At 39.2% G+C, this 14164-nt stretch overlaps 1 protein-coding gene across 1 annotated transcript in view; it reads left to right on the top strand.

The window, feature by feature from the left end:
- Positions 1–14164, top strand: part of kirrel3b (kirre like nephrin family adhesion molecule 3b) — a 152467-nt gene that overhangs the window by 109148 nt on the left and 29155 nt on the right. Inside the window, 2 exon segments of the mRNA XM_041046591.1 lie at positions 1965–2122; positions 8264–8414. Coding sequence (XP_040902525.1) covers positions 1965–2122; positions 8264–8414 — 309 coding nt within the window.

The raw sequence follows: 14164 nt of genomic DNA, 5'->3' as shown, positions 1-14164 counted from the left end.
AGTTAAATAAATGGACATTTTCTGTCCTGATTTCACTGAAGAGTGAGCAACACAGGATACTGTATGTACCACTCGCCGGAACCACACTCATTTATGCCTGTCATAAAACAGCCCTTTTATGCTACTATTGTCATTAAGAGTACAAAACAGTGTCCCAAATTAAATTTTCCTTCCTTTCATTCATCTCAGTGCTGTCTGACAGCATAAATCTAACCCATAACAGCCTTCCTTCCAATCATGATGCTTCTGCAGGGGAATATGGCAGCTGCCTGCAGCCTTTGATTTCATCTTGCCCCAGATCTGCATTGTAATGAGCACTCAGGTCAATCAATAATTCACTGCAGTTTCGGTTATAAAAAAAAAGAAGAAAAAAAGAAAAAAAAAAACAGATCAGCCCATGGGTAAAACAGGAGTAGGACTTTGATCAGTGCCATTCAGAAGCACGTATAGCACTGTAACTTTCTTCTCTGTGATGTGTTTGTCAAAGCCAAAGGGGATGGGGGGGTAGACATAGACTTAATTACATTGAATGTTGACATTTATGTGTGTACTGTATGTTTAATGGGGAAAACTGATGGAGGAGTTGATTGTTAATTAGATATTCAAGCTGTGACTTGTGCAATCTTTTTGTGCAACATCTACTGCTAGTTTTCCATCAAGCACAGGCTAAATCTATTTCTCGCTGTGACTTCTTTACCATCTCTGGCTTTTAATTTCGAAAGAAACATAATTTTTATACAAGAAAAAATTGTGTGTCTCTTGTTGCCAGCATAAGTAAACTCATATGGGAATTAAGTGTATTAGGAGGTCAGGTGACATGCAGTCAAATCCTTGCAGGTGCCATCTGTGGTTAGTTTTGTCTTTGTCTGGTTCATCATAGATTTTCAGTATCACAATGTTGTGGATCTGCACTATATCAGACAGATGAGACTGATGCAGTTAAAAAGCATTTCTATCATGGGTTTTAATGATTTCAGTAATTCACGATATTTTAATGACCAATACATTTATAAAAATACAAGAAAGGTGGGCTCACTTGTCTCGCTTGAATGCGAGACCAAATGGGTCTGTTTTGAACAGTCTTGTGAAGATGAATACCTCCTGAGATATCACAAGTCCCTTGTACAACCTATAGAAATGATGTCTCTGCATGATTTTAAATCACAACGAGGCATTGGGTTATTACACCTAAATATTAGGGGCTTTTTAACTAAATTGGACTTTGTTCACATCCTGATAAAGGAATGCTGCCCTGACATTTTTGTCATAGCTGACACTTAGAGCCTCTGATCTGAAAATAATTCTGGATAATTACAGTATCTTTCAAACTGACAAAAAACAAAAGGAGGTGGAGTATTGATATATGTCCAAAAAAAAAAAAACTTACAGGCTTGTCTTGTTGCCGCTGTCATGCGACCGAAGAATTTTGAATATATTGTTATGGATATCTGACCTAGAGGAAGTGACCATTTTACTGTTGTTGGAATCTACTGTCCACCATCCACAGATTATGAAGCCATAGAAAAATTTGTCAAATTAATATCATCCCATGTTAGTTCTGAGCTAGTTCTTTTGGGCAATTTGAATTTTTGATTGGCTCTCAAAAAACACTGCTAGAGTACAAAAACTGTGCTTAGAGCTTAATCTGCATCAGATGGTTTCTAGTACTACACAACCAAACAAATGGAATCTTTTTAAATCAAGTCAGTCTTGCATAATAAGGAATTGACTCCTCCCTCCCGATCTGGCATTTCAAGCCAGAGTGCTCTTTTCTGCATTCAACAATAAAACCACGTTACATATTGATTAAAAACTCAATTACATGTCTACATACTTTATTAATGGTCCAGATTTACAGTGACTTACACAGTTTGTATTGATTTGCTGATACTATATCATTCCATTCATTATCATATGTTTATCATAAGGCTAACACCTCGCTTTCTCTGTGTCTGTATCAATAGTTCCGCCGGAGGACCCAGTCATCAGTGGAGGGCCAGTGGTGAGCCTAAGGGCTGGTGACCCACTCAATCTGACGTGCCATGCTGACAACGCCAAGCCAGCAGCCTCAATCATTTGGATCCGCAATGGAGAGGTCCTTAATGGGGCCATGTACTCCAAGGTAAGCACAGAGGTGTGTGTCATACCAGGTTTGTAGACCGTTTGGGGATAGGATGGAGGTGGAGTGGCGGGTGAGGGTTGCACGGTGGCTGTGCTTTCCCTCTCAAGAGCAGTGCTTCTTTTATGAAAGTAAGCAGAAAATGAAAACAGCTGTTGCTGTACATTTTTGCACGTTGTGTTTTGCTGTAAATAACTTCTGCAAAAGCGTTAAACATCCATGAGGTGTTTCAGAGTGACTGCCTGAGTCATTGGTGGGCGTTTGCCTCAGCATCCCAGCCTGCTTTTTGAAATGAAATCCCTTGAAAATCCAGGTTGTTTTTTGATTACAAAAAGATGGCTGGCCTTTCTTTTCCCCCAGTGTACAAATCAAATTCTCTCTGCTGCTTTGATCTCCTCCTTCAGTGGCATTTGTCTCTCTTCATCTTCCCAACCTGTTATAAAATCTATGATGTCACTTTCTGTGCCGGAGTCTGCCTGAACCTTTTCATGACGCAGGATGATTCTCAGTGACAGATCGTGTTCCTACTTTTGATGTCATCGTACACAGTACTGTTCGCACCAGCCCGGTGTCACGATCACCTGACCCCACAGACTCTTGATTGACATTAGCCCTCAAGGCTAATCATGCTATCAACACTGTCATGTTCTATTTCCATTTAAACAGAGGACATAAAGAGACCAGGCACTTTAGAGCACTAACACCTCCCCCGCCTTCCCTCGCTCCCCGTGCTGCCTCATCCCATTATCGGCTTTTTTCAAAGAGCAGATAAATGCCATTGATTGGACTGGGGTACGGCACCAGGCCGATTTGAATAAAGTGATTGCTGGAGGTGCTGCTTACTAATGGTGGGCGGAGAGCGAGCTTCCTGCCTTCACTTCCCTTCAGAGCAAAGGCAGATATGAGGGCATTCTGTCCTGGTAGGTGATGGATGCTCACATGCCTGCGCTGAGCCCAAGTATGTCCCTCTTCCCTCTTATCTCTATTGCCTACCATTAAAAAGCAATGGGTTCGATTAAAAGAAGATGACTCTTTTTTGGGTCCGAAGAGCAGTAGGGGGACATTCTGTAAGCATAATCATCTGCTCTGATGGTCTTCTCATATCCCACTGATGAAGAGGACTAATGTGAGCAGATGTGGTGGTGGATTCACAGAAATGGCTTTCCTGATGGTGTCATATCTAATGATAGCTCTGACCCACAGATAATTTCACACCAAGGCCTCCAAAAACCTCATTGCCATGTCCTCTTAGAAAACCACTGACTGGACCAGTGCTTAAAGAGAAAAAGTATGATAAAAGCTATCACTTAGCAAAAATATGTGTTAGTTTTACCATATAAGAGGGTCACTGATTTGATATATTGCTGATCATTAGTGAGGGTAGCTTCCAAAAAAAAACGAACTGTAGTGCATTATGGAGGGGACACCCCAAATAATTAAGAGGCAGAAGCTTGTCACAGTAAGGTGAGGAAATTAATGAGTAATGTTCTCTCTTCCCTCAAACACTCAAATCCCATCTGCTCCAGTGAAGTTGTTCAGTGGCAAACAGCAAAGGACTGTTTGTAATATGTAGCCTCCAGGTCTGAGCTGTGGTTTGGAGGTGTGCTCACTTGCTCTATGATACGTTTGCGCTGGAATGGCACAACAAATCATTTGAAAAAACATGATGCATTCCCCTACCAGGAAGTCATTCTCCCCATTGCGCTTCATATTTTTTTCTGAATGCTTGGGTGACAAGCTGAGAGGTGAGTAGGAGCCCGGGGAGTTATCTCAGTGTTAGGAGGTTTTTAAAAAATAAATAAATAAAAAAATAATGACAATTTTATGAGCTGATCTTGCTGGGAAGAACAGAGTAGACTTTTTTTTTTTGTATACTCACTCAGCTTTGCAGTAAAATCATGTTGCTGTTTAATACCAGGTAAAATTGCAAAAGTTTGCATGAAGTTCCTACTGTTGATGGATATCGTTTTCAGCAGTGAAAATAATTATAATTTTTCCAATTCTAGTTTTTCTCAATTTTTCCACCCTTTTTCCTACATGTGTTCAAAGCAGCTGTTTTTTCTGCCTATCAGTTTTGTTATTTTTCTCATTTACTTCATGGGAGGTTTTCTTTTTTTAGTGTGCGCATGTGCGCGTGTGAGATTGGAGCACCTGATTGCATTTTAATCATCACAATTACTGAGTAATAGGGTGGGAAAATACTTACAAATAAAGTAACTAATTAAGATTTGAGTGTGCATGAAACATTAAATTGTATTTTGTTTTGAGACTTTTGAGACAGGTGTAGTGCTCCCCAGCAGCAGAGGAGAATATTAAACACTCAAAGGGTTTTATTTTCAACACTAATATATTTCATTGTGCCAGTTTGGAAAGATCAAAAGATTTTGGCAAGCTAATTAACCTCATTTATTCTGCCTTAAAATTAAAAGTGTGATCTAAAATACAGATCACTTCAATTAACTGCTTTTAACAACCTTTTGAAACAATCTTTGTGAGGTGAGTTAAGTTAAACAAAAGGAGCCTATTTAACCTCAGTGACCATAAGTATATGGTATAATGGTAAAGCAATTAACTGTTTTAGTGAAAGAACCCTTGTGTGGTCCAGAATTAAACATAACTGAATAAAACCTTGAGATACATTCAATATCAAGATAATGGCGTGTTGGGTGGGTTATCCAAATATTAATGATGTATAAATTGTGAGCTTTTGCTAACGTGGTAAATTCAGTACCATCCCTGGGAGGCCTCTCTCCTCTACATTTCCTATTACTGACCCAATCAAAGCCTTCTCTGCATGCCAACCAGGTCTCAGTGGGTCATTTTAATTTCTCACCATTTTAGATGACTTGAGGGTTGAATGAAATACTCATAAAGGGTGAGTAATAAGTGTGGGTTAATGTTCTCCATGAACTTAAATAATGACCAAAGTAGATAGTTCAGGGTAAACATTAGACTATATGGCTCTATAATGAAACTTACATCAGTTTCCATAAAGAGAACAATAAGCCTTATCTTGTGCAAACACAATGTCTCAAACACTAAAAACATTTAAGCCACACCCAGCAAAAACATGTATTTTACAATAGAGCTGTAATGAGTCTTTAGTGAGTTGTTCAGGTTGGAAGACTTGTAATAAAGATTTATCTTATCTTAATATTTACAAAAGATCACAAGGTTGCTACCATGTAATTATTTGTACATGTGGTTTGTGGTATTTGTAAATGTGGTTTTGGTATAGTACCAAGAAAATAAGTTTTTTCCCTCTAAATAGTTCAGTGGTTAGTCATAGATCAAGTTGTCAATTAAACAAAGAAAACAGAGTTTAAGTTTGAACATTTTGTGGCAGCAATTCACCAAAATCCACAATTGCTGCCACCAAATATAATGTGACACTTAAAGACATTCAATGATGGTCTGATTCTAACCACAGCCATGACTCACAAGGAGTTTTTTCACAGCCATTGCAGTTACAATGTTACAAACAGGCTTTTATAGGCTTTTTTGTTTTTGCTTTGTTTCTAAGCAAAAATTCATCTAAGAGTATAACTTGTCGTGAAAAGGTGGGGTATTGAGGGAGGATTTTTCAAATTAAACAGCTGGGTTGCTCAGTAAAGTACGTCAAATAGCGTTGAAACTTTTATACTTGAACCAGCAGCATTTAACATTGTCATGGATACAGGTAGAATACACCTGAGGTTCAAAGTAAACACAGTGCCGGTTTAGGGCTAACAATTAATTAGCTTGGCTGGCAGGACATCAAGTTTTATTTAGTAGATAATCTATTTGGTTCAGCTGTCTTTTAATTAGTGGTTAATTCTGCTCTACAGGCTTTTCCAAGCCACTGGCTGTTCTACTGACAGGTCAGCCTCTTCTTAAGTTAAAGACTAGGTTGGCAGTTGCATCTTTAAGTCGAGCTAAGTTAGCTATTGTTATGTTGGCGGGGTCAAGGCTTGTGTGGCTGTTGTGGTGTTTTCTGTGAGAAAGAACACAGTCGATCTCAAAATTCAAGTCGCACTGACCACACAGGATAGTCCTGCAAAGTGCTGAAAATTGTGGTAAATAGCATAGATTTTGCAAACAAGCCTAGCCTAATTCAAGACTACAATGCCAGGGAACAGACTTTCAAGAGAGCTCACAGTTTCTGCTAAAGTTAATCGGCTTGATAAGCTGAGGGTTGGCTGTTTGCTGCATTTCTTTCACCCTCTAGAGGTTGAAAATTCTATAATAGAGCTTTAAATGCATCTGAAAAAAAGAAAGCCTTTTCATCTCAATCTTGTTCCTTTTGCCATTCCTCTCCTAGTGTGGTTGAAAGTATTCTTCCCATAGGCTCCAGGCAGTGATATGAAAATTTATCAGTTTGTAATGTGGCATGGTGTTGAATTCAATGCAGCAGCCAACTAAGCCCCTTTTCTAAGATTAATGACTTTAGACAGGTCCAGAGCGATGAGGGAAACAATCCTGATTGTGTCAGAAAGGATATTACATTGACATATCCCGTGTCTGACAGCTAATGCGTTCTGCTTTAGAAGTGACTCACACACAAGTATGAATTTCATCACATGGTTCCTCACATACAAATGGACTTCACAGAAACATGGATGGCATCCATAATGTACTCATGCAGCAAAATGCATCATTAATACCCGGAATAACTTGTTTATTTGCAAAAACAGTTTTTAAAGATGTTTTAATGCAGTCTGCTGCTTACGAGGCACCTTCAGGTACATGAACTATGAAGTGGTTAGATGTTAGGATTTTACAGGGTTGATGACATTTTAATTATATTGTTCAGAATATGGTATGCTTAAGCAAGAAGGAGGGCACAAAGTTAGATTACAGTTTTATTCAATAGAAACTCTTGCATTAAAGTAGAGAAGTGAGGAGATAATTACTACTGGTTTATACGCTGACAATGAGCCACAGTTTGACTCAGCTAATGATTAATTGGTAGTGGTTATGGTGGATATGTAGCTTTCTTGAACTTTGTGAGAACATTTTGATATAATGCACCTGGCTAACTCAGAGTCTTTTATGCCTTTCAAGAGCTTTTGTTTTATATTTAAACCTATTGTGCATAAGAAAAGCACCGTCACATTTAGAGAGGGACTGGCTTAATGTTGAGTGAAATGTTGTATAGACCTTGAGGTGGAACATGAATATTTTTATATTATTTTTTCATGTTGTGTAAAGGAAATATCCTTGAAGCAGTCCATACATTTGTGATGTTAATCTTAAGGTAAGCAGTTCAGTAAAGCAAGTCCACAGTGAGCTCCTTCTGGTCAACATAGTGGTTGTTTGTTTCTATATTAAGAAAATGACAAAACAGCAAGAAAACACTGAGCAACAGTGAGCCTCATTTACAGAGCATCTTGACTTTGTGGTTGACCACACTGTGCCCCGTTGCCCACGCAATTTGTTCTAGTCAGTGACTTTGTCTCTGACTCTGTCCCGCACTGGTTAGCATAGACTCCCAGAGCCCTCCCCTAAGCGTTTGAGGGAGAGTGAGAGCTGCTGAGCGCTACCAACCGATTCCAGATGGCTTCCACAATGTAGGGCTCAGAGGATGAGCGCTGAAAAGAAGATTGATTTCCTTTGTGAAGTATGACAAGCCATGCACTAGAGCGCAGCTCTCCAGACACACAAAAGAGGCTCAAAAAACATATTTCTGCTTTTTTATTTTTTCATGTCAATCAGCTTTGCAGTTAAACTATGGGCTAGACTGTTTTGAGGGTTTGCCTCTGGTTCCCCAAGGGACAAGATGTGTGTATTCATGAATTTGCCGCTGTTTTGTTTTTGTTTTTTTAGTTTTACACCTTCTCCATCAATGTTTCAGTGGCAAACTGCTTGTCCCATCTCTCCTCTGTTTGTATGTCATTTAAACTCTTTAGAATCCCAACTTGAACTTAAGCTATTGAAGATACAATCAATATGTATTTGACTCTATGTTTTGGGTGGTACGGCATTTGGAGTTTACTACCCAAAATCAAAATAGCTGGAGACTGTATTTATTGATTATGAAAATGAATACATGTTTCCAGCACGGCCAACCAACCATACTTGGTATAAATTTACAGACTTAAAACACTGCATCTGCACAGCTGCTTATACTGATACTTTACTCAGTCCCTCTTCGCTCTTTTGCAGACCTTGCTCCGGGATGGTAGGAGAGAAAGCACCGTGAGCACGCTCTACCTATCGCCCTCCAACATCGAGACGGGTCAGCAGATCATCTGTAAGGCCTCCAACAAGGCAGTTCCCAATGGCAAGGAGACCAGTGTCACAATTGACATTCAGCGTAAGTATACCACTTCTCCCTTTCTGCCTCTGTCTTTATTGCTTCCAGTGTATCTCCCTTAGAGAGTTATTGTTTTTGAAGTCCCTTGGTTAATGATTAGAACAGATGGGGGGTAGGGTGAGGGGGGGGGGTCTCTGCATGACTTGCATTACTCGAAATATGAGATATTTCTCACATGCAGAGGCGTGAAACTGTCGGACAGGCATAGGTGACTAACACTCTGTAAACATCTAGGATTCATTTTAGGCTCTGATGGATATTTAAAATTGGTTTCCATTTGCTTTCACACCATGTAGGTGGGTGGATGGATTGGTGATGCATCACTTTTTTGTTCGTTATAATGAAATATCAAAGGAGATGTCCATCTAAAATGAATGGGACTGTCTTTTTTTGGTGCAACTACCTGCCTGATGTGGAACTATGCACACTGTCTCCACCTCTTTTATTTCCTTGCTCACGCCATCAATCTTTTTGATGAGAGCATGCACAATTCCCCTCTAAAATAGACAAAGTAAGCCCAGCGTGTAAAACACATTCAGCCTCAATTGTCAGGGAATCTTTTTTCGATCAAGAAGCATTCACAGTAAGAGAAGGGCTTTGAACAAAGGGATTTTGCATCACTCACAGCCCCTTCAACACCATTAAGTATGACTAATAAAGCAGAAAATGCTATTTAGAGAGCCATTATGACTGACGGCTCCATTCTTTTCATTATGTACACCACAAGAGGCAAGCATGGCAAGAGCGGGCACGGCACGAACAGGCCAACTCAGGCGCAGGAGTAAAAATGATTAACCGTTGTTAGTGTTTGCAACCCTTGCAGTTTGTCCTCATCCTTTTTTTTTTTTTTTTTTGTCATGCAGTCAGAGAGGGAAGTCTGCCCACATGTAAACTGATTTGTCACCATGTATAATGATGTGTCTTTGATAAATGCTTGCCATCATAGCATCATCCTCGCTTCTGAATGTATGATTTAACCCTGAAAAATGAGTGCAGCAGATTTGTAATTAGCATTCCAAAATGTGCGCTTTACACAATTAAAGCTCCTGAAAACATTTTTCACAGTGTGAGATCAAACTGAGCGACAGCAGAGACTAATTGTCGAGACTCAAATTGTCTCCCACAAGGCTTAGCCTCTCGTTTCTCTGCTTCCATTCTCACACCCCCACCCCCTCTGCAGACTTGTCAGGTAAAGTGTTCCTCACAGTTCAGCAGAGCCTCCGGAGTTTGTGAAGATCCACTTCCAAATTAAGCTGCTCCTGAAATGAAACATGCCTTAATTGAACTTTGATTCATTCGTGTTGGGTATCAATTTGCTTAATTTCATTTCCACCTAATTTGATTTCAAGGTTCTTGGCTCAACAACACTATTTGAAACACTTTTTTTTTTTTTTTTAACAAGAAATATAAGCTGTCGTGTAGATGTGCTTATGTATTTTGTTGGTGTATTGGTGTGTAGGTGTGTAGTTGTGGATCATGAAGTGTGTGTTGTAAACAAATGGCTACAGAGTTTGTTGAAATTATTGACTTATTTATACTGTACTTTGGTGAAGTGATAATATTCCATTTACAACAATAATATGGAAAGGATGGTGTATTATGAGGGTGGAAATCTGGAATTCACTTAGACATGAATGCACCACACATTACAAAGAAGGTGACTACAGATAAGCACCCTGTCTTTCTGTAACGATGAAAACAGGTGCTGAATAAATAAATGATGGCACACTGGCAAGGGGAGTAGTAGCAGATGAAACTTGGCCTCCATCTCTTTAAGGACCAGCTACCACATAGGTCTGGATAGGTCTGTCCTAAGTGATTGCTCCTCCACAGAGGTCAGTGTGGTATGACAACTGAGTGGTAAATATTGATGTGAAGCAGCTGTTGTTGTCCAGGGGCAGCAGCGCACAAAAGCTGTGTCCTAATTCAGAGGCTTGATCCTCAAAAGAATGCAGCCAGTGAAGGCGAGTCCTTAAATGATCTGAAGGCCATGCTGAACAAAATCAGACCAGATAATTCAGTTATTTTCACTGGGGAAGTGTCCTCAAATTCCCAAACAAAGTTTCATTACCTGACAAATGACAAATGATTCATCATTGTAGCTTCCAGTTATCTGCAGCGCTGTAATTAACAGCGTACCCAGACTGATAACAACAAGAAGCTGGTGTTTATGTCTGGCTTCCATTCTTTATACCTTACTGTGGCATTTACATTGTTAAATTTCATTAGTGTTTTTACTAGCATCTTATAACCACCTGAACCAGTGGTTTATGATGTGGTTTTGTTATAATTCCTGAATTTATGAGTTGTCAGTGACCACTGTAATGCAGAATTAAAAACACTGACACATTTGGAGAGTATTTTAAAATGGATCAGGATTTCAACAGAGTAAGTTACAGTGAGCAAGAAGTAGTCTGGATGCAGACTCACAGACAGGCTCAAAGGAGTGTACACCCTGCATAGGACAACTCAAAGCACACGTGAGACAGATGAGAGAAAGGACTAGGCACATGCACAAATCAAACACACACCAAGATATGTTTTCCTCAAATCTCCTCCCAATTAAATATCCTATTGCCCTGAAAACCCTTGACATGTAATGATCTTTTTGTGGTTGAAAACCCTCACAGTTTTCATGAAAGATTTGATTTTCATTTGTTCTTATTCCAGTTAATAATCAAATTCACTTGTGTTGTACAGAAACACACACATACAAAAAACACTTGACCCTTTCTGTCATAGCTGTTTCTCATCTTACAACTGAAAGAGGGAAGTGATCATTTATTTAATAGTCATTCATCAATGAGAATAATTCAATAATAAACAAAGATGGACACTAACAGAAAAAACCTAGACAAGGGAGCATGTTTTACCTCTTTGGAGCATGAGAAACAGAAACTGAAGCCTCTCTTTCTTCTGTCCACTCTAATACTTAGTGAGCCTTTCTCAGAGAAGGTGAAAGCCCATCACCCTACCTATCACTGCAACGGTTCCTTCAGGCACTCCCTGTCAGCTTGTGAAATAAATGTAACACTTGACCATCTCTTCTTTCTCTGGGTGTTCTCTCTATTGAACAGCAATACCAGTCACATGTCAGGGTCAAACAAAAACACAGGTATCCAGTAGTCAAGCCAGCACTGATATACAATTTGTTCAGCATAAGCTGGATATCATCAAACGCTACCAAATTTTCCAGTGCTTTCTCTCACAATGAAGTAGATTTAGGTGCTTGTTTTTATGGTAAACATGGACTTAATGACATTCATGTTTACATATTCATCACAAAATGTAGATGGGTGACATTTATAATGGGTGACATTTCAAGCTTCAGAGTTTGATTGATACTGTAGTTTGGTCAAATTTCCTGCCGATAAGTAAAAACCTTTTGCTAAAGCAGCTTTAAAGATGCAATGTTGCATAGCAATGACATGTTTAGTAGCCGTGCACATATGTCCTGTGATTGTTCATGGTTGCTTAGGACCAAGTGTCTCCTTCTTCTTATGTGCATCTGCATTCTTTACTCAAGTTAAACACCAGTGATCACATGAATTCATCACTGAATTCATCACCGGTGCTGCAGGTGCCAATGAAAAGGCCATTCAGAATATTAAAGCTGAGAAAGTGTTTATCCTGATGAATTTCTCAAGTCACTGTTTAAGTTTTTTCCTTTCATGATAGCGAACACTACTGCATAATACTTTATATACATATACCAAATATAAATAATATGAAGAGTTGTCAAAGTTATTATTGCCTTTCTAAAGCTAAAGACAAAAGTAGATTGTGAAGTCTAATCTAAATTTTGGAAACTACTTTACTTTCAGTAGAGGGACTACAAAAATGCAGTTTCAGTTTCATGGAAAGAAAAAAAAATCATTTTATTATTATTTTACATGTGAAATGACATGAATGAGGTGTCAGTACTTCTATAAAAATAGTCCTAATTGGTTGCCATGTTTAGTCCAAATAATAAATTCTGTTTCATGTTCCCTTTCATGTCGTGCTCTCATGAGTTTCATAAGTGGTGATGCAATGTGCCTCAGTCCCATAAGAAAGATGGAGGGATTAATAACAGTCTCTGGTGAATGGTTGCTATTAGTCTAAGTGGGACCCTGGTGAGGGCCCGGTACAGTAAGTCGCTGAAGCTAGATTGCACTCTACAGTCACTACTGTCCTTCGAAGATCTGACTGAATTAAATTATAATATATTATAATCCATATTACAATCCATTTGATCTTTTTACCCTATTTTCGGTCAGGATTATGAAATCAACAGTGGAAAGTCCTTGTTAAAGCTATATTTGTGTTCACCATGTGGACAGTCATTTGAGTTTCAACTTTAAGTTTTATTTCCCTTTACCTGATCAGAAGAAGCACATTATGAGTGGACAGCTATTGAATACAGGCTTAATACCTTGCAAATATTTCCCTGACACTGTGTGATAGCTCAGTATTGAGCACACAGAGATGAAATTGATATTGATGCTCTCATCAAACACTCAATAAGACGGCAAATAAGCAGATTTCCCCAAATGGCTGCGTATCCCCTGAAAATGTGGATATTGTCCACCAAGCCTTTACACTCGCTGAACGAATGCTGGAATTGCCTATTGCATGTCTCTTTGTGAGCAAGTCCCAATATTAAGAATTAAAAGTCTCATTTATTTTCCTGCCCTGAGTTATCTAATTGACCGTATTAGTGAGATAATGTTAATAGCAACAAAAGTAATTAAAATCTTCTCAGTCTGTCTGCCCTTCTCAACATTTTGTATTCCACTCACTTCTAAGCTTAGGTGCCCTAAGCTTAGAAGTTTCCCTCAGCTTCATCCTTATACCAATCCAAATGAGAGTAATCTAAACACAACCCGGCACATTTCTCTACAGCTTAAACCAGCCTAAAATCCAATGCATTTCACAAGGGTATTTTCTTTTTTATCATCACTTTAATGCTCATGATTTACATCCACCTCAGCATTTTCATTCCCACGAAAGTTCATACAGCGTTATCTGACCTAGGGTTAGACAAATTAGCATCTAAATACAGTATGTACTGGTGATGTTGCCAAAATGAAAGGAGTTAGGAGCCAACGGAGGTGAATCAGAACCCTGGATAGACTGCTGACTTCAGTTGTCCATACCAGTCCATTAGCTGGCTGTAATTATTTGATAGCAGAAGGGTGGCTACCCCCTGATGCTGCTTTCTCCAGCAGCAGGACTTAACTTGCATTACACCCTTTGGACTTTAATCAGTAAACTCCCCTACCCCCCAGCATAAAACCACTGCAGTGAAACATGATTCTGATGCTACAGTTTCATGTCCCGCTGAATCCTACTCATCACACAACTTTGAATATTCCTCAAATATTTTTGAGTCCAGCTGCATATCTGCAGAGCATTGCCCCACATAGAAACACACTTTCAAACACGTAGTGGGAAATGAATGCACTGGGGACGAGCAAAGCCAAGGTTTTCTGTGTGTTTGCATTGCAAACAAGCTGAGCCATGTGGGGGGAAAATGAATGCCATTTGTTGAGACTAATTAATAAAGAACATGCAGATGTGCAATTGGGGAGGATTTGTTTTTGGTAGCTGGCTCAGCTACATGCTCTCCCTGCTTAATCAAGCAGATAATGGCAAATTCATCAGAGACAGAATTTGAAAGTGAGAGGGAAAGAGAGCGAGGATAAGGGGGCAATAAAAAGGCTCAGAATTTTCTGTACGTTAGATTAAGATTTAATGATGCTGCAATA

The sequence above is a fragment of the Toxotes jaculatrix genome, chromosome 9, assembly GCF_017976425.1.
Source record: "Toxotes jaculatrix isolate fToxJac2 chromosome 9, fToxJac2.pri, whole genome shotgun sequence".
NCBI lineage: Eukaryota > Metazoa > Chordata > Actinopteri > Toxotidae > Toxotes > Toxotes jaculatrix.
This window is presented reverse-complemented; position numbering and strand designations above follow the sequence as displayed.